The sequence below is a fragment of the Pecten maximus genome, chromosome 7 (assembly GCF_902652985.1).
Source record: "Pecten maximus chromosome 7, xPecMax1.1, whole genome shotgun sequence".
NCBI classification, from domain to species: Eukaryota; Metazoa; Mollusca; class Bivalvia; order Pectinida; family Pectinidae; genus Pecten; species Pecten maximus.
In genome coordinates, this window is record NC_047021.1 from 1,253,800 (window position 1) to 1,276,320 (window position 22,521).

General features: G+C 36.5%; 1 protein-coding gene across 1 annotated transcript; it reads right to left on the reverse strand.

Moving 5' to 3' along the window:
- Nucleotides 1-2: 2 nt before the first annotated feature.
- On the reverse strand, nucleotides 3-20,827 carry LOC117331003 (inter-alpha-trypsin inhibitor heavy chain H3-like). Its single transcript, XM_033889596.1, has 12 exons — nucleotides 20,628-20,827; nucleotides 12,031-12,188; nucleotides 10,050-10,160; nucleotides 8,575-8,822; nucleotides 8,033-8,196; nucleotides 7,453-7,738; nucleotides 5,971-6,758; nucleotides 5,540-5,642; nucleotides 5,268-5,405; nucleotides 3,877-3,990; nucleotides 2,622-2,975; nucleotides 3-2,475 (listed from the first exon to the last, which is right to left on the reverse strand). The coding sequence occupies exons 1-12, from the start codon at nucleotides 20,700-20,702 to the stop codon at nucleotides 2,240-2,242; spliced, it is 2,775 nt and encodes a 924-aa protein (XP_033745487.1). The 5' UTR covers nucleotides 20,703-20,827; the 3' UTR covers nucleotides 3-2,239.
- Between the last annotated feature and the right edge of the window lie 1,694 nt (nucleotides 20,828-22,521).

Sequence of the window (22,521 nt, forward strand, 5' to 3'; positions counted from 1 at the left end):
TATCAGTAGTTAAACAGGTCACGTGACATGTACTGTTTAGTGTATGGTTGAAAAAGTAATGACGTAATGACGCCTTCATAGGGTACCTGTTAAGAAGTGACGAATATGATAAATAGCGAAAACAGATCTTAGCAGCAAACATAAACATTAGGATGTCGCGTGCAAAATGGTTAGGCATAATGTAATTGTATTATTTGATTTATGATTTGATGAATACCTTTATAATCCTAATAACCTTTAAACTATAACCTATATCCGTTATAATCCTGAACTTCATCTGACGTACATGTATAAATAACTGACCCACCAATGACCCGTAAATTGATACTGTATGACCTCATGCACCAATTATTTTCCCTCCATAGTCTACTAAATTAAAAATAAGATTTAGAAAAAATCTGGTTTAATGTCATGTTGTAGAACTACATGTATTCAAGCATAACCGGCAAGAAGACATACATTTACATTTTCACTTTTGTCCGCCGCAATGAAATTAGTAAACACAGATTACTTCATTTCCCGATAAAGATTTTGGGTCACGTGCTTCTGACGATACATTCACTGCTTGCATTGGCGATCTAGTTTTTTCAACCGCCTCAGAATTGAATGTCCCCTCATCTTGTGAATTGTGTAACATTGCTATACATGTATATAAACATAAGTGGAACAGCTGACGTATGAGTACATCCCTCCCGATGCAACAATTAAATCCTATATTTCGAAAATATCATATTAATCCTCGGCTAGGTCTTATCTGAGACTAAAATCCACATTGTTGCGCTTTTTTAGTGATCGGGAGCATCGAACATCTCGGCCTTAATAACGAAATCATTGTTTACAAATGTGTAAACATTCAATTTGACGCGTAGGAATACATTGTTCATAGCCTGACCGATGCACACATGCGAAATTAGTGTGAATGTGCAATGACTATATTCGTTTCTATTTGACTTTTCCTCTCAATAAAATATGAATGGAATATATTGGAATTAACAAAGATATACCGATGATTTAAAAAAAAAAATATCTTACAGACTCCGAAAAAGATGATGTAACTTTGAAAATGCATGTAGATAAATTGTTTTATTCCTGAACGTAGTTGACAACATTTCCCGCCAAATTGGAATAAGCTGTTAGGCGATTCCATTAATTGTTCGGCTGTTACGTCTATTCGTTTAACACCGAAAAAAATGCGAACTAAATGTTTTGATGATATGAATATTCCAAACATGTTTGGCACTATATTTTGTGTTGCCGTGGCGACGAGAGTAGCTGACTGTCTGCTGTTCCGACTATGTGCACACATGTATAATAAGTATAATAATGTTACAAAGTGACGCACCTACGTCATACCGTATCTTATAATCTTTGACGGCGGGAATTTCTAATTGGTAAACATAAAAATAAAGATTCATTGTCAATTTTTCTTGCATGGACTGATGAAGGCGAATAGTACACGAGCTACTTCTCAGTTCACTTCATTAGCACGAGGTTCACTCCCCTTCATCAGTCCATAGAAGCATAAAAAATGACAATCAATCCTTAATTATATCATCCTGTTGACATTATCACATACATTACAAAGTGTCGTTCACACCTCCACCATATTGTTTTCGGTAGGTACTTGTACTCAATATCGCTTTTTTAAAGCAATTCTCTTTTCCCCTGAAATGTCAAAAAAAATTAACCTGTGTGAGGTTACCGGAGACAAGAAGAATTATCTCAAGAATATCCAATTTACAGACACGTAAAAACACACCTCTGAACAATCCATACCCCATTTCTCTCGGCAAATGCTGTTATCAAATATCAACTTAATAAATCTGTTTTCATGGTGGGTGCACGATCTAAATAGTCCGCCTGATCGAGAGAAAAAAACTAAGGCGGCTCACATAAAGAAAGATTACTCTGTACATAGTCACAAGATTTCCCGGAATCTCAAGAGGTACACACGTTCAACAGGGAATAAAAACAACAACAAAAATATTTCAAATGTGTAGTCGGAAATGATACACTTACATACACACGCGCATACATCCATAGACACCTCAATACACACACAGACACATTCTAACTAATGATCAACTCCAAAATAACCAATGTGATAAATCCGACAAAAGCGACAATACGTAATCATGAGTATATGGAATCGCTTAACGAAATGCTTTGCAGTGATCACAATCTGCTGTGTGTTTGGTATTACATGAAAATCAATTCGACCAAACTTTTCCACGTTGCATTAAGTGAAAAAACCTTTAAGTACAAACGTTTTCAATTTGTCCTTGAAAAGTCCATCTATGTTGTGTATAGCATTCCAACACATGTAATCCTCGTCAGAAATCAAGTCATGTTTCATATGTAAACGTGCATGGAAATGAGAAACGGTTCCTTTGTCTTTCACCCGAAATAAGCCTATTGTTCGTCCGTTCTTCTCCACAATTTTCTTAAGCCAAATTTTCTTCCTTACCAAATGACCTGTCAATAGAAAATAACTCCATAAAAAAAACCTTCCTAGGCTTTCTATCTCATAAGCACTTCGTCATAAATGAATATTGAATGGGCGTTATAAGTTCCGTTTACCTACATAGTTAAGGTGTATTTAATGAGAATGGTTATCTTACCCAATATCCCTGTAGCGATATCGGACAGCCCTTTATCGCTCTCTATGTGGATGTTTAAATAATCTATTGGCTCCTCCAGTGACGATATATGCCTCCTGATGACTAAAATGACGTCATATCCGGTTATTATAGTCAGGATGTTGCCATCGTCACTGGCTTGGAGGAGGAAATTGCCCTTGGAAACTGGTGTTCCGTCCGTCCATTCCGTGAAACTTGAATTCGTGATTATTTGTCGGGGTGTCACGACGATAATAGTGCCTTCAGCGCGGATGAATATCTCGCCCATATATGTCTTCAGTTTCATATCATTCCGCAGTATGCCAGTGGGAATAATTGCAGCGTTGACAACCAAAGCTATGTGGGTTAAGATGAATATGTATCAGACAATAGTTATCTCATTTTGTATTGTGCGTCCACTTCGTGGTATTACTAATGATATTATATCTACAACGAAAACGGTTTGAAAATGTTCTGACGCTAACAAGAACAATACACAATATAATTTTCCTTTACAGTGAAATGTAACATGGGTAACTAACAGGTGGCCTTTTCACAGAAGCAAGTAACCCTTAAACATACCATAACATACCATATTTTATGTTGAAGATATCATAATACTTTTAATAAATTAGATTTCGCAAATACTTTATTCCTCGAATTCACCTCTTCAGACGTATTCGCGAATACATGTTTTCGCGAATGCTGATTTCAATTACTTATGAAATCAACACAATTGGATGGCGATCAAGCTATTAGTTACCGATTTAGTTAGTCGCATGACGAAATGTTCATTCATTGCGAATTAACGTCATTTTAAAATCAGCATTCGCGAAAACATGTATTCGCGGATACGTCTGAAGAGGTGAATTCGAGGATATAAAAATGACTTACAATGATTAGCGTAATAATTACAGATAGTGTGGATATAAAAATACTCAAATGATGTTAGGAGTGTTAAGGAGGGAGTCAACGAACCCGCTAAAACTCCGTCAAAATATGATTGCAGTGTTAACGTAAACAAAGACATTTAGTTAATAATAATGGAATTCGCTGAACAACATTAAGCGAAATATCAACCGTTGTCGATGCTACTGAAATGCGAATAACATTTCGCTTTAGGTTGTTAGTCTGGCATAGTTACAGCTTTTGCTATTCGAATCTTACGGAGTTAAGAAAACTAAACAAGTTATCAAATTTCATGATTTTGTCTACCGAAGTTGGCGTTCCGAATATAAAACGATGAAATGGAAGTTACCGTTAACGGGGTCCTCCAGCAAACGGATGTATGTCCTCGCCTCACTCTCCACGTCAAAGCACAGAGGTAAATCTACTCCCGGAATCGGAACAACAAAGTGAGGATCTCCTCCACCTAAAAATAGCTTAAAAGTCTGAAGTAGCCACAACCATGTCGGGATTTCTTAGCAATAACCATAAAAGTAAAAAAACAGGTGAAAGAAAGGTGGACTCTCTCCTACCTAAATAATCATAAAAGTGAAAAACAGCCACAACCAAGGTTTGATCTCTCCACCTTATAAATCATCTTAAGAGTACAAAAAGGCACAATAGAGGTGAGATCTCCTCCAATTAAAACAATCATTACAGCGCAAATTAGGCAAAAGAACGGTGAAATATCCCCCACTAAAAATCTCTCAATAACAGTATACACATGTTACCAAAAAGGTTTTGTTATTCAAAGAGCACTTGGTCAACATATCTATAGGTGAAATTGCTACCTGTACTCGTAAGATAATCATTATAATCATCAGCGTATACAAAATATAAATAACTTGACCAATAGAGGGGCAAACGTGTATCAAAAGCTTATATGACAATAAGATATCCTTCTGTCGATGTAATATATATACTGGATATATTGAATTACCTCAAGATGGGTCTCGTGCAAAGCCATGTCATTATAAAACTGACGTCTATAACACTGTCAATATAACGTCATTATAAAACTGACGTCTATAACACTGTTAATATAACGTCATTATAAAACTGACGTCTATAACACTGTTAATATAACGTCATTATAAAGCTGACGTCTATAACACTGTTAATATAACGTCATTATAAAGCTGACGTCTATAACACTGTTAATATAACGTCATTATAAAGCTGACGTCTATAACATTGTTAATATAACGTCATTATAAAGCTGACGTCTATAACATTGTTAATATAACGTCATTATAAAACTGACGTCTATAACATTGTTAATATAACGTCATTATAAAACTGACGTCTATAACATTGTTAATATAACGTCATTATAAAGCTGACGTCTATAACATTGTTAATATAACGTCATTATAAAACTGACGTCTATAACACTGTCACTATAACGTCATTATAAAGCTGACGTCTATAACACTGTCACTATAACGTCATTATAAAGCTGACGTCTATAACACTGCTCATATAACGTCATTATAAAGCTGAAGTCTATAACACTGTTAATATAACGTCATTATAAAGCTGACGTCTATAACATTGTTAATATAACGTCATTATAAAACTGACGTCTATAACACTGTCAATATAACGTCATTATAAAGCTGACGTCTATAACACTGTCACTATAACGTCATTATAAAGCTGACGTCTATAACATTGTTAACGATAGTTATAATCAATACTTACCACTGTAACCACGCCCGCCGCCCCCACCACCACCGCCGCCACCGCCGCCGCCCCCTCCTCCTCTTCTTCGTCCCCCTCCACCACCGCTGCTACCTCTTCCTACATATCGCCGAGATGAAGGCGTTGTAATCGGCCGGGCTGACAAATATAACCATTAATATATTGTAATTTGGGATCATGTAAATATAGTAATATAAACGCTGCATGTATTATTTAAAAAACCCGTTATTTTTTTAAAATGTTTAAAAAGGCCAATGACAGTTAACACACACCTGGTTGTGGACGAGAGCCGTCACTCTCTGTTAAATCGCTCAGCTGGCTTCCTTCGTTTGGTTTTGTCACGACCATGGACGTCAATGGAGTAACGAATTGGTACTGGAACAGAGAAATGTAATTAGTAATCAAAATGATTGATGTCGCGATGTAGAGAGATTGCGATCACTATGCTCGAATTTACACCGCAAAATGAATTTACTTTTTTATTGTATGTGACAAAATATTAAAAGGAAGAATTATTAGAAGAACTATAATACTCCTTGATAATCTCAACATGTGAAATAATAGATTATGATAACAAAGACATTGTACAATTATAGGTTTTGATAACAAGGACAAAGAAACGATATTGAAATGCAAGAAATCTGGGATTTATATCGATAATTTATTAATTCTGTTCAAAAATGAAATTCCTTTAATGCTTCACCTTTAGAGACAGCTCGAGAATCCGTTTTCGGAGAATTTCTATCTCTGATCTATCGTCTGTTGTTGCCTTCTTGGTGAGCAGTTGCTTAATTGTAAGGTAAGCCCACATTTTCTCTGTAATAGACCGGGCTACGGCGGGGTCAAGGTCGGAGATACGTACTATATCCTCACTTCCGGGACCAGAGTTACTGTGATCGATCGTGACGTCATCCTCGATTGTGATATCAGTGTTCGAGGAAGGCGGAATATTTAATTCAATAGAGTTGGTAGTTGTCAGAAAATCTATGGCACCAGTAGATCCAATTCCTCTTATTTCAATGTCTATGGAACTGACATTTGTGGTTTCAAGTTGTCCGGCTACCACCAATTCCGATCCGGCAAAATAGTTGTTAAAGCTTGTTGTAGTTATGTTTCCATTTCGAGCAGCGTCTCCAAGGTAACTAAAAGATATTTTTTTCAGCAAGGAACTCGACACTTCATCATACAATCCACTGATCTGTAAGGACGCGTCCGAATCTTCGTATATCCTCCTCGCCACAGCATAGTTTGTTAAGCTTATCGATTTACAGAGGTTAAAGTTGGCATCTCTACCAAAAGCAAGACAAAATATTGGTATCGATAATCCATTCCGTCCTTTCAGATTACTGAGAATTTTGGGCGCGCTCGTGACACCGGTTGTAGCGTCACCGTCTGTCAGAAACACGATAAGTTGTGCCCTGGATGAACTGTTACCGAAGGCTTGGTGTAGGACTTTAAGGGATACCGATAATCCGTAGTCGATGTTCGTTCCTGAAATGTAATAATGAACATGATCATAAATCTGTGACTCACTAAGTTAAGCTATTATGTAGTAATCATTAAAACACATATCCATTCCGAACCTTCCATGTGTTCACATTTAGCTAATTAAACTGTTGATCAATAGCAAAAACGTTAGAAGGTAACACGAAGTTTTAATTGTTGGTAACAGTAACAAACTATTTGTATACAATTCTTATTAGAATTCTCTAGATGTCCCCTGGACGACGCGGTGAATACAGAAACCATGTAAAAATCGTCAACATCCCGTGTATAGGTTAGGTTATTACTCTACATCTTCAAACCCGTTGTATACAATAGTTTTTGCTTTTTGTTTTCATAGGAACAGAAGTATTGATTCATGAATGAAGTATCAAAACATCTTGTTCAATGTTGCCACGAAAGTCACGCGTAACGTGTACTTCAATTATTGTATGGCAAGGTAAAATGGCTCTCAACAGATTACAGTATCGCATTAAATTATATGTATGAATGTAGTAATATATAAAGTAAATAATATAACACTTCATTACATCATTCTATAATACAACAGTGTATATCATCCTTCTATAATACAACAGTGTATATCATCCTTCTAGATAAGTGATATTAGGAAAAACAGGTTGGAATCGCGAGAAATGCGACAACAATAATAAAATGACAAAGTTTGAACCAAATACTGTACCTCCATCTGCTCTTGCTTGTTGTATATACGCTTTCGCGCGCATGATATTGCCGGCCGTGGCATTCTGCAGCGTCGATCGGAATGATTTCACACTACTGGCGAACAGTTGGATATTGAACCTGTCGCTTTCGCCCATATCATCTAGGATACGATTCATTGCCTCCTTGACCTGTTGCAGTTTCTTGCCTTGCATCGACCCACTAACGTCTAGCAAGAACACTATGTCTTTAGGCATGGGTTCGATTCCGTCAGGTGCAAAAAAATGTACAAAATAACCATCTACCACCTGAAAATACCAATTGGCACGTCACTTACATATGTGGCAATATACATATTTTGCCTGTTTAACGACAAAATTGAAGGATGAGTGTCATTTTCTTGGACTCCCAAAATTATGGAGATATCTTTATGCTAAAAATAAAACATGTGATCGTGAAAATAATTACACTTTATGATTATTATTTACATGAAAAACATAACGTCAAAGTATATGTACGTAATAATAATGAGAAAAGTAAACGGGCTTCCTCACCCACCTCTTACGTTAAAGTTAAATACATGTACTACTGTCGGGACGTACCAGGACGTCTCCAGAGTCAGAATCTCGCTCAATCTCGTATTGAACGACAAATTTTCCGGATATGCCCTGCTCGGATCTCTTCCTCTGTTCCGCTGCGTCTGGCACAAACAGTACGTAGGCAGTGTTTGGGTCAGGGTAGCCGATGGTGACATTCTCCTCTCCAACTAGTGAATGGAGAATACACGGTGTTACATAACACATGTTTGAAGCAACAATTTATCTTAACATCAATTCAAAGAACAGCTAGAAGCATGGATACAAGTTGTATACTACCGATAAAATTATGTGATGAGAAATAAGGAAGATCATGGAAGACAATCTTCGGTGCATGATTTGGTCCTTACAATTTACTGGTATCACATATGTTATAGTCGGCGAACAAATATAGCAAAGGTTCAGTTAGATTAGCTTGGTTTACACGTCCGTCTACTTGCCCGGGGTGTCCAGGGATATCATTACTGACTGGAGGTTCTCGGAACTTTACTTACCCGGGGTGTCCAGGGATATCATTACTGACTGGAGGTACTCGGAACTTTACTTACCCGGGGTGTCCAGAGAGTTAGGGATATCATTACTGACTGGAGGTACTCGGAACTTCACTATAGGTCTGCTCTCCTTGACAACAACGAACACGCGCATGTCGTCCACAATTTGTCCGGGGTCAATGAAAATCACGTTCTCATAGTATCCAAACGTACGCTTCAGTAGTTCTTGGTATGTCAGGTTGAAGGTCACCTTGCTTTCAGCAGCGACGTTGACAGATACTTGAAATTGATTCGTCTCCCTAGGTCTGATAGAATAAAATGAGTCCATTGAATGGAAGATATATCGTCCATTTAGAATCAAACACGCCTTTAAGGGGGAAATATTAATGCTGGTTTGAAATCCATTATTGACCATTATTGTTTAATTATTGGACTAGATTTAGTCCAATGATTAAACAAATTAAATTCTGACGACATATTTTTGACACACACAGGTTATCATTAAAGTCTCGTTACATAAATCAATTCGGACATAATTTCGGCGATGCTGGCACATGCTATTTTTCGACAACTTTATCCACACGTTTGCAGTCATGGCATCTTAATACGAAATAAAATTGAAGTTTTATTGAAAATTCCACACTCATAAAATTGTCAGATACTACTCTTTAATCTGATATATGTCATAGCTTTATACTAAATATTGTATTACTTTTATAATGTCGAGACTTCGGGACAGGTTTTTTGGATACCCTGTACAAATGTATGTAGGTCGAGCTCCATCAAGATATCACACATGATATATAAGTGATGGCCTAGATAATATATCACTTGGAATAATAACGTGCTTACCTTAGGTCACCTTTGGGTACATACTTAGAAATAAATGCTGTGTATGACGAATTAAGAGTTCCTTCTGACGAAGAGATATCGGAGAAACAAAAATAGCACAATACTGACATAATAATAAAACCATAATTCAAACTCAAATTGGTTATAAAGATTGGAATGGAGATTCCTGAAAAAAGTAAGAACGGGATCAGATGCTACGGAATATTAAGCGTCCTTTACTTGAAGACGCCACTCGAATAAGAAAACTAGGGCAAATCTTGGTTAAGTCACAATATCAGAGTTTGGATGGTGACAACAGAACACTAGACATAAAAACAAGTATCAAACACGTTTTACTTCATACTTCATAAGGAAGTGAGAGTATGATGTCGCCCGTCAGATTTCCCTATGGTCATCGTTGTCATAATTGTCATCTCTCAAAAGCTGGTGTTGTTAGTTTCTACGTCATTGGTTGACAAATGCCACGGATATCGTGATAAATGGAAAACCCAATTAATATCGAACAAACTGAGTTATGTAGGTTGGGGTGGAACCAATTAAACACTACTGTGTAACAAGTCAGGACCTACACTTTTGTTTACACGACACAAGATCACGAAATGACTGACATGGATGGATTGTGAGAGTGACGAGATAACTGGTCAAATGCCCTAAGGATAAACCAAGTAAATATCACTAACCTTCTACTGATATGTCCAGCGCTCTGCCCTGTCTGCTTGGCCTTCTCATATTGTTTTAATGCTGCTTCCTTCTCCTTCACATTTCCGGGATATGTAACGCCATCTATCTCCCTGTCTCAGGAACAGAAGGACATATGACTGGAATAGCCTACGGGTATTTTTATCATGTGAGAGTTTACAGCGAAAGTATTTAAAAACAAATGAAATTTTTAATAAAATATCCTACGACTTTTCATCGTGAAGGAGTCTATAGACTATAGACAAATACTATAAATGAATTATAGGAGATTTAGTTTGACATCTTGGGACGATGAGTATAAACAAAACAACAATGATTTCTTAAGAAAAGGGTAGTGACTAGGGTAGCCCTGGGTATATCAGGCATCACGCATCTACAGAATGTAGTTCAAATATCAGTATAACTTTGTTTAACATAATCTTCTCTTAAGACTTCATCGTACCGTTGGAATGCATTGTTAGCCTTTGTAGAATGTCTGCGTATAATTTTCATTTATTTGGAAATGGCCAAGCCCAAGCAGAAACCGAAAAAAAACGATATTTACATTAAAACAGCATAGAAATCGAACAATGGCAAATGCTAAGATTTTTTTTTTACTTTACATTGCTTGACAAAATACAAAAAGAAAAAAGGAGAGGTGTTTCAGAGGTTAAGCCTCTTTACTGACGACATCCGTCTTATAGATCAAGGTCATTTCCCTGAGAGAGAGGCATAGATGGAGCATTGGAGAAGAAAGAATACAGTGGAACTTCGTTAACTCGAACTCGGATAACCCGAATACCCCGCTTAACTCGAAGTACCTCGCCGGTCCCGGCCGAATTCTCTCTTTATCTTAGTAAAATAAACTCGGATAATTCGAATTCGGATAACTCGAAAAACTCGGATAATACGAAGTAAAAATTTGGTCCCAACAATAAAAATCCTACTTGAAATGTTCGAATAACTCGAAGTATAAGTTTCGTCGATCGGTGGCAAACGCCGACATTTTTTAAGAGCTAAATTCCGTTTGTAATACTGAACATATCGGCACTACTAACCTACATGCTATTATAAGTGTTTCATAAATTCATAAAAGAAATTGTCGGTTGAATCTTATAACAACAAGTCTTGGTGATAAAAAGTACTGCTTTACTTACATCAGGTAATTTCCCAAGGCGGTCGCCGATATCAGTACACACGATAGTCAACAACTCATCTACCCGTTCGCTCAAGCGGAACTAATCTCTGACACACCGGTAGATCTACCAGGCTGATGTTTTTACAGGTGTAGAAATGACACAGTCACCGGCGCCTATTAAATCTTTAAACTGCTGAAACAATAGCGTTATTACTGCCGAGGTGTTCAGAGTACAACTGTAACGGTCAGTGCTGTCTATAAATCGGGTAAAACGCCAACTCAGTTACAGTAACATTTTATACGCACATGCGCAGCCCAACTTCCGGTGCTAATACACATGGAAATGGCGTGGTTATCAATAAAAAGTAAGTAGGCCGATCAAACAGTATTTTATATATGTCCAATAAAAGGTAATGGTTCTGTTACGTTTTGTATGCAATCTGTGTTAAACTTAAACGGTTATTTGTTTTGACATTAATAACTTGTTATTTTGTCGAATTCCGTTTTATCGTTTACCTTTTGTAAACATGACTTGCACATCAGATCGTTATTGAAGTGACTAAGTGAAAGAAACTTTATCGTGACTGTATATCGGCAAAACTACACCAAATTACAAGTGACATAACGAAACATTACATATATATTTACATGTATTGACCAGTCTTCACACTAAACTGATGAGCGACAGAGCTAAGTTATAATGATTATATAATGTTGACAAATATTGACCAAACTTTTCACCAAAAACGATAACTCGCTTAATTCGAACACTCGGATAACTCGAAGTTTTTTCGTGGTCCCGTCGACTTCGAGTTAACGAAGTTCCACTGTAACTGTAATCTTACATAAGAAACGATGTAATGAACGCTTCCTTTGGCAGTGTGACGTCGAACGTTGCCTCGCGCGCTTCTCCGCCAGGATTGGCAACTTTGCTAGTCACCAAGGTGCTCGCAAATCTCATCTTCACCTCAGAACGGACATGCAATTGAACGATTCTTGGTGCCTGAAAAAGCGTAAATATGTTTTAAAACAATCAGCATTAGTGACGGTCAGTGATAATACTGCCCTTTCCACGGAGCTCTAAATCTTTTACAACAGTGTGATCGACTAAATTCTCATTTATTTTTTCTGTATGTGTATATTCTTCATGAAAATCGCTCTTACACGAATGATTAAATATGTATTTAGAAGGTATAATTGTGTTTAATCACGTCTATAGCGCCGGATATGTGTATCTGTTCTGTGATCACACGAATGATTAAATATGTATTTAGAAGGTATAAGTTTAATCACGTCTATGGCGCCGGTTATGTGTATCTGTTCTATGATCACACGATATCCTTGTTGGTTACGGCCCAATGATGTTGAAACTAAGATAAACTTACACGTTATTTATTCAATACCATTTTTTCTCGGAGAAAGCCTGAGCAAGTTTTAATAAGTTCTTTGTTCAGTGTTACTAAACAAGAAATGTTCAGTGGGACAGCCGGACAATGACATGCCAGGACATCTCACAAACTAAAGATTATACATATATACATGTATTTACATTCTTTATGACAGCGTGTCTTTCAGTCGTTATTTCGAGATTATAAGTCGTTATTGCGAAATCTTAAATCTTCACCACGACACATATATTAGTTGTTAGTACGAGATTTTAAATCTTCATCACGACACATATATTAGTTGTTAGTACGAGATTTTATTAAATCTTCATCACGACACATATATTAGTTGTTAGTACGAGATTTTAAATCTTCATCACGACACATATATTAGTTGTTAGTACGAGATTTTAAATCTTCATCACGACACATATATTAGTTGTTAGTACGAGATTTTAAATCTTCATCACGACACATATATTAGTTGTTAGTACGAGATTTTAAACCTTCATCACGACACATATATTAGTTGTTAGTACGAGATTTTAAATCTTCATCACGACACATATATTAGTTGTTAGTACGAGATTTTAAACCTTCATCACGACACATATATTAGTTGTTAGTACGAGATTTTAAACCTTCATCACGACACATATATTAGTTGTTAGTACGAGATTTTAAACCTTCATCACGACACATATATTAGTTGTAAGTACGAGATTTTAAACCTTCATCACGACACATATATTAGTTGTTAGTACGAGCTGTAGCCTAGAGTTCCTACTATAACCATTGGTAGTGATAGAAATGTCCCGTTGTTTGCTTATTGAAGCCGAATATGTTTGGGATATTTGTAATTTATGGTTTAGAACTTGAAGATATAACCATGACAATACAATAATGGTTATCTACAAATCAATGTCCGCATAAATTGTTTCGACTTAACAAACCTTACCACAGTTCATCGCCATACTTAGTGTTCCACTGAAGTATTCAGTAACGGTTTGCATATACGTTAGTATTTCAAACATTTGTCTCCTTTCTTTAATAGTTCTCTAATATTTTGGTTCGGGAAAAAAAACTTAAATTGTGTTTTAAATGATTCATTGTCCCTTGTGTATCCTAGTGTCCCCTTGTCCCTTGATACTGCATCAATTTTTGGCATTTTTAATGACTATTTGTGAAAATTCTAATAAAGAGAACTATGCAGACCTAGATACACCTTTCGAATGCTTGAAGATTCCCCTGTTTGGATCTCAACAGTGATATGGATGATTGAGGAAGCATCAGTGCCGATTCCGCGGTGTAATGGATCGACGGAGATGACCTGCCAAAGTGCTTGGAAAATAATCATTTCAGTGAACATTCACTATAACATGATCCTGGACCCATTTAATGAGACAACTTCTATGTCAGGTATCTGGTTATGAACGATCGTATAGGAGCATTTAATGTAAAGTAAAAGTCAATTTGAATAACTTAGAATAATATAAGCGTAATATAAATAATTCCATTATTCGGAATGCACACTTTTCCATTTTTTTTATTCCTACATGTGTAGCATGTTTTGACGAAATCAGAGATATGTATTCTATTTTGAGCATTTTCGATTGACTTTTCAATTCATGGTCGACATTTAATCTAGAGACATGGGAGGGCAGGTGTATCTAATACCCAGAATTAAGATCAGATTCACGATAAAGAATTCAAACTCAACTCCGTTGTAAATTTTAACATGCAAGCGCGTTTAATTTCAATTAAGCCGGACTTTTAACTACACATTGGAATGTTAAACAGCAGACTGGATAATCAGCACCATAAGGTTCAAACGTAACACACAGATAATGCGCTCTAATGCTGATTCACAGTTTATATTGACGAATTTGCAGAGATTTACCGCTTCACATATTTAACGTCTTTATCCTCAAAGCCATGTACTTTATCGAGATATCATTCAAAGACTTACAACGTGCTGTAGGACGTATTTGTCTTCATTTGTGATTAAATTTAAATTTTGAACAGCTTTCGTTATTACATTACATGTATGCATCCAAAATGTTAATTTGGGAAAAAATATGTTTTCGTATAAATGTAACTTGTGTCGATTTTCAGAGATGCAGACCTCTAAGGCCGGACAGAGAACGAAGTGCGATCCCTGTGATAGTGATAACAGGGTTGTGTGTGTTCCATTAGTCCGAGTTTTTAGTTAATCACAAAGCATTCCGATAGAAGTGTAAAATCGGTTTCACTTTCAGGTAGGCCAGACAATGGGAGGGGGTAATTATTCATTAATCGTATCGTGCACGTGTGAGTGACTTCAGCGCGAGATTAACCCAGGGTCAGACGATATTATCCCAGCATACAAAGATAGTCATTTTACTTCAAAGAGGACTCTTTAGATCTGTAACTCGACCAGTAAAAATGACCGATAAAACAAATTCAAGTATTCCTCGCCAAACCATAAGCTAAACAAAGACTTCCTATTTCAGAAATGTTGATTTGGGTTGATACTGGTGAAATGTAACTTATACCTTCTGTATTTCTCTGTCAAGAGTTAAAATATAGGATTAATACACGTTTTATTGTGAAAAACAAGTGTTTCTCGTTAAATGCATAAATACTTGGAGGGGGAAACTTTCCGCCTTATCAAGCGCTTATCAGACCTACTAGTATTTTAAAGTGAGGTATATGAACTGATTTTATCTCGGCAGGAGACCGCTTACATAGAGCGGTTGTGTTATACACTGTGGAGGCAGGTTTGGAAGGGTATTATTAGGATAATGAAAAAAGACAATCCTAAACCGTGCAAATATACAAATAATTGAAATTAACCTAAATTTGATATTGGTCTGATATCTTAAATAAGCAGACATCCGGATACTCACTCTCCATATACTATTCTGTTATACCGAATTTGTTTCTTTAATCCGCCCACTTTAAATCAGATTTATTTTCTCTCAAATATACACGAGATTAAGATTTGGACGAGATAATCAATTGATATATGTAGGACTTTTTCTAACACAACCAATGAATGTTTATACCTTACGTATCGATGACTAGTATAGTATGTACACTGTCACCATCTTCAGATCAATGACCAGGGCAATAACTCTGCCTAATACCTGGCCATATATGTGCTAGAGCCTATGAACCCCCTCATCTCGATTTAGCACTGCCCCACTGCGGCGTATCTAAGGCTGATGCAGGGCGTTGTTGTTACAGCCGTTCCGTGTCAACATCCGTGCCATCAAGGGCGGAAACAACGTTGGAGCTGACTACCTCGGCAGAATTTAAGGCAAACACATGCTATGTAAGGTTTAGAAAGTGTTCTGGTCCACTTTCTTGGAGTTGGAGGATATGTGTCACGCCCACATGTGTTGTATTTGTTTATTTGTCTGTTATGTTTAGTAAGCACGTGTTGTTGTTTTTTGTGATACATAGACTGTACAGGTAAACCGGAAATGCACGGGCCAGGTAGGACAACAGATAGACATACCTGTTGGTTGGAGCGCCGTTCGCGCTAAGGGATTTTCCCGATGGCACAGTAATACACAAACTGTGTTTCACATGGGGAGCCGTCTGGACCAACCAGGACCTACCAAAGACATGTGGTGATAGGACAGCTGGGATCCAAACTTCTTTAATCTGCCCTTCAACAGATTGCTCTCCCTGTCCAATACTTTTGAGTTCCCCAGTCAATGTTTTTTTTTCTGCAACAGCTTTATTATTAATCTGCGACTTGTTTCTTTCTGATCGGGTAAATGTCTTTCTTGACTGCGATTCCGCATCTTTCCGGTGTTCCCCAACGGAACCCCAACATGTTTCCCCGTCTCTCTAACATACGATGCTTCGCAGCTTTTGCATCATGATTCTGTAGACGTATTCTGCGCGGCAAGCTTTTACCTTTTGGATGTACTGTGTCCTGTGTGGTTTTATGGCTGTAGTTATGTTACGCCATGGCCGCGGTATCTAATCTGGATGGTTTCGGAGTAACCTTTGATATACGGGACGGTCACTTGGTCTTTAGTACTGTCGTGGTCCTAAGCTGACCTTTTTATGCGTTTTCCTTTATATTGACGTTGTTTTTTGTTTCCGTTTTTGCGCACGTTCCGGATATTCTCACGTTTCCATTGCCCTAGCTATGTGGTTCTGCTATTGTGGTCTGTCCTGCTGTTCTGAGACTATATATTCACGATGTCCTGAATCTGGAGGTTTGTTTTTCTTCTGCCAATGTTTTTTTCTAAATATATGCGCTTCTCGATGATTATAATTGAACCGTGAATGGGTGGTAGGTAAGAGAGAGACAACATATTGTTAAATGACTTTTTCATCTCCCTGGATCATAATAGAAGTAATGGTCTCCGCTAGATGTTTTAAGTTGTTTACGTCGTATTTTGATTTACCTACAAGGAAAGGAGGCAGCGTTGTTCACAAAAGGTCTCAAGAGGTTCCCTGGTTGTGGATGTTGAGTACACAGTACATCCCAGGGGTGTTATCTGATGTGGGGTACAGGTAACTGTATGGGCCGTCAGTAATCTTGCTGTCGTGTTTAATTTTTTGTCAAGATGGCTACTAGACGTTGGTTTAGTGATGTCAAGACCGAGAAGTGCATTTCGGTCTAGACCAATCTCGTCCAAAACTTACAATCTAATTTCAAAGCTAAAAAGACAAATCTATAACGATAATTTGGTTTATCAACAATGACAAGCTTATTTTTATGCCGCGATGATTTTTGTTGTTGACAAAACACAGGACGTATCTTAAATTTTTCAAGCGGTATTCTTCGATTGACATCATCTAAACACGGGCTTTATTTTCGGTTAATAACTTGAAAGACAGAATAAATAAGCCAATGGAAAAAGCTCCTGTTTGTATAATCTATAATACCTGGAATAGGGTCATTTATTCAGAAGTGATAAAACATCATTCACCAACGAATACGAGGCTGATGCCACTTACAGTCAGTGAATTGTCAACAACTGTTGTTTTTTCACTCCAATAGTTTGCAAATCTTTTTTTAATTAATCGTAACATACACGTCAAAAATATCGGTTACCAGCCGTGCATGTGTAAGGCACGTGCACTTTATATTCACACGACATTACGATCCCTCTACATCCAGACGTAAATTCTGTCAGAAGCCTAGAGGGAGGCTCGCCATTGCATGCCGAGAAGCTGAATGTTTTATGAACTTCTGAAATGTTATCGATGGGCTCTTGTTGTAGTCCCAGTGAATTTTACTAATATAATTTAAAACTCGCTTTTATTTGATGCTAATGTAATGACAACATTCATTGAATATTCTCGTGTACCCAAAACTTTCAATTAAATATTTAATTTGTTCGCTGCATGTACGTTAAATAATAAATGTGCGTAATAACTTTTTTTTATTTTATTTTTGTAATTTCATTTGATGTAAAAGATAGACCTAAACAGGTCATGGTCGGATCACGTACAGAGGGGGATGTAAACCCAACAATAAATAGCGGTCGTACCGAAATCCGACTCCCGTATACGGCTCCAACTAATCGGTAATGCTCGACAGAAGTCAACCATTTATATATATATGTATAAAAAATAAAAGATATTAAGAAAATTTAAAAGTTGCGATTATATTTCTACGTAGAATCAGCAAAACATGTTTCCTTTAATGGGAATTAAAAGGTTGTTATATCTGAATCCATGTTGCTACCAAACCCCTTTCCCACAAATTGTGCTATGTCGTCCATGACCTGTCAATTACCAGACATATGTCTGCCGTCGTAGCGGTGACTACTTGTCAGAGTGTGTCCGTCCAGGGTTTCCCGGTAATTCTCCTTGTACACATAGTGTTTATCAGATTCAAGTATTTCACTTATTTTTTTTTTTGTTGATAAAATATAATACGTATACGCTTGACATTTATTGCGTTGTATATATTTGCAAAATGATGATTTTATGAAAGCACACGAGTATAGCGATTATTATTGTGTTAAATACACCTAACATATAACTAGGACGTGCTCCCATAGAATCCGTAAGTTACTGCCGCTTACTGATATGTTCAGGTATTCCAATTTGTTTAATTTAATTCTTATGTCTATTGCGCAGTTTTGATTATATAGTAATTCAATGGGTATACACATACAAAGATACATTGTACAATACATAGCGTTTCAACAATATCAATTGAATACAAGCACGCTCTCACGCTCTCACGCTCTCACGCTCTCCTCAGTTCTGATTACTATTTTATGAATGAACACGTTCTTAACATAATCTCTATTATTAGAAAGAATTGAAATAAGATTCTTATCTTATGACATATCTTATTTCATTTACATATGATAAAATAAGCATTGTCATCATCTAAACACAATCGAAACAATAAAACGTATCTATAGGTGATTGGAATCATGTAAATTATAGGTAAACTGATCGGGTAAATATCTACCATACCGTTAACGATGTTCTACCATACCGTTAATGATGTTTATTATTAGTATATATCATGTTAATTATAGGTAAACTGATCGGGTAAATATCTACCGTACCGTTAACGATGTTTATTATTAGTATATATCATGTAAATTACAGGTAAACTGATCGGGTAAATATCTACCATACCGTTAACAATGTTTATTATTAGTATATATCATGTAAATCATAGGTAAACTGTCAAAGTCAATATCTACCAAACGATGTGTACTTTTATCCGTATTACATCTAAATATATCTAAGGCCTTTGTTTAATGAATTCATGTCTCCGGGTTTGTGCAGTGCTGATTCCCCGGAGCAGACAGTGTATTTCAATGCATTGATGTTCTCTGCGATAGTTGAATGAATCAGAGATTTAAATTTAGATTCACTTTAGATTTATAAACACAATGATGTAAGGCAGCATTACGATGTTCCTATGGCGTATTCGATGTATGCATGTTCCATCTTAAGATTGATTGTTGATTTTAAGTAGTTCCTTAGCTCTCACTCTGCCAAAGATATCTTCCTTAACACAAGATTATACATTAAGGAGATAAAATCTTGTAGTTGTCATACAATAATATTGTGTGACGTGTGTTTGTCTGGAAAATGGGAAATTGTCAGTTTTACTCTGTATTTTCCATTTGTAATGTTGTTCAACTGTCACTCTATATCCTGTACCTTCATTCGCGTGATTCAATTACATAGATACTGAACAATTAAACTTATATATCCATACATATATGGATATTGGTAGTAATGCGTATCCTCATATTTTGATGAATCATCCTATGTATACATGGGAGCGAGGAGAGGTTCATTAAGAGATCATATATCGTCACCATACAACTCTAACCGTTGTGTTACGTCCATCCTTGCCTGCGACACGCGAGGTACTTGATAGCGAACACTACCTTAACCCATTTTTGGAGGATAAATTGCAAGTTTATGAATAGGGCAATCTTGTCTGTTTTTCATCTGAACAAAACACCTGTACAAATACGACCTACACACGAGGTAAATTTGTATAGTTTTTTTTAGTTTTGTTTCGTTGAAAAGAAGCCACTCGACCTTAAATATTTGAGTCCCTGACTTCCATATGTAAACCATTAAAATCACGACAAGGTCATATTTCCTTCTTTTAATGTAGAAAGACGAGGATTTACCACAACCGTATCTCAACACCTAACGAAACATAGATGGTGTTGTTTACGTAGTTTAAATAGGAAGAGATATTTATCCAGTGAAAGTCTAAACTGGTAAATGGCAGGTGCGTTAACCATGTACAGAGCGATATACCTACATCAGGTAATGGGTTAGTGCAGTATCATCTATAATCCTCCGGCAACTCGAATAAGTACATAACGCCCAACAAATGACTATAACATCACATCGGTAATAAATACTCGGCATAAAAACAGGTTAATAAGTCAATATAAAAGGCCTAAAATAAGTTATATCAGTGCAGCAGAACATCATTAGAAGAATTGAATAACATCTTTATGTTTTTCCCTCTATCAAAGTATATACATTTGATGTTTAAGAGTAAAATCAATTACACCTGTAGCAATAATTACCGTACAACTACGTACCTGGTGTATTTGGCCGGAGTTGACCACAACACTGACCAACAGCATGGACAGCGTCAGTTGTAAGAAAACATCCATACTTAAAGTCCTTTACACAGCACAGCTTGACGATGTACTTGATTTATAACACCCAGGTAATATTCACTGGGCGCACTCGGCCCGTGCTGGGGTATATGACACTACGTAGAACGGGCCGCTCTGCTCGCTCCGATATGCCGCACACAAGAGCGCTTAAGTGTATACTAATGGGGAGAAATCTAGTCGCCACGGAAAATTAAAATTGTTTATGTTTTTTGTTGTTTTTTTTTCTTCAAATTTTTTATTTTAAAGCATCCTTCTAATCTTTGAAAATGGAAAGTCTCAACTTTAAGTATTCGGTATTCCAGGATACCCTTCGATTAAATTTGTTTTTTCTTTTTCTCAGAATTTTCAAACCATTAATAATATTCTATTATATTTGATTGGTATTCATTTCATCATTCATTTTCTTTACAAGTAGGAGTCGTTTTAGATTGTACAAAGATGTACATTCACAAGGCTACATACCTTTTGGTATAATCTTTTGCAAATCAATACTTTAAGGTATAATCTTTTAGAGGCCTTTATACTTTTAGGTATAATTTTGTACAAGCCTACATACTTTTATGTATAATCTTTTACAGGCCATCATACTTTTAGTTTTTAATTCTACAAACGTGACGTTATGATTAAATGTACATGCCTTAATGTCTCGATATGTTGTGGACCAACAGAATCATAGATTGTATTTACACGCGGTGAAAGATTTTTTTTATATAAATATGGCTCTATTCCAGATCTCCGTTTGGAGCACATTTACGTATTTTGAGAGGCCCATTCGTTTTGAAAGCACTACATCACCTACTAAAACTATGTGAGTAAAATCCACATAACTCGAGATGTAACGTTACATAACAGCCGTGAATTGTTATGTTTCGGAACCAATTTCTTCTATAGACATGTATATGTAAATAACATTTGTGTATATACTTTGGAAACAACTCAAATCTGTTGACGTTGGTTTTAACACAAATTCCGTACAAAGATGATAAAACGAGGTGAAATGGTGTTAATTTCCGGATCAAAGGTACAAGGGCAGACATCTGTCGATATCTTACAGATTAGTATAGTCTTGGTGACAATTAGGGAAACAATGCACACTTTGAACTCTATAATGGTTTCCTCGACATCAAGGTTTGATGTAAAGTTATGGCATATCTGAAAGACGTACTGTACTTCTAGCAGAAAAAAAAATGACGTATAACTAATTATATATAGAAAAGGGAAAACAAAAAACAGAATATCATTTTCTTTATTACATTCTGAGTGAATCAATTTAAAAAATGCTGAAAAGGACAAAAGGATTACCAGATATTCCAATTACAAATCAACGACCTCTACGGAACCTGTCGATAACCATGATCAAGTAATCATCATGGTTGTTAGGGAATCTCACGTGGCTTAAAGAGATATGTTACGAATCCAGCGTGAAACATATTATATTCAAGCTAAAGTTGTTGTTTTTTTGTGTGTTTGTTTGTTTCTTTTTTGTTTTGTTTTTGTTTTTGTTTTCATTTCTAATGGTATCATAACTGCGTCGCCAACTTTTAGTGTTTTCATGTTGATTTGGTGTTCAAGGACGTGCTCCCAAAATCACGATTCCGATTATAAGCGTTGAATGCCGACAGAAGTAACCAGTGAATGCCGACAGAAGTAACCAGTGAATGACGACAGAAGTAACCAGTGAATGACGACAGAAGTAACCAGTGAATGACGACAGAAGTTTCCAGTGAATGACGACAGAAGTTTCCAGTGAATGACGACAGAAGTAACCAGTGAATGACGACAGAAGTTTCCAGTGAATGACGACAGAAGTTTC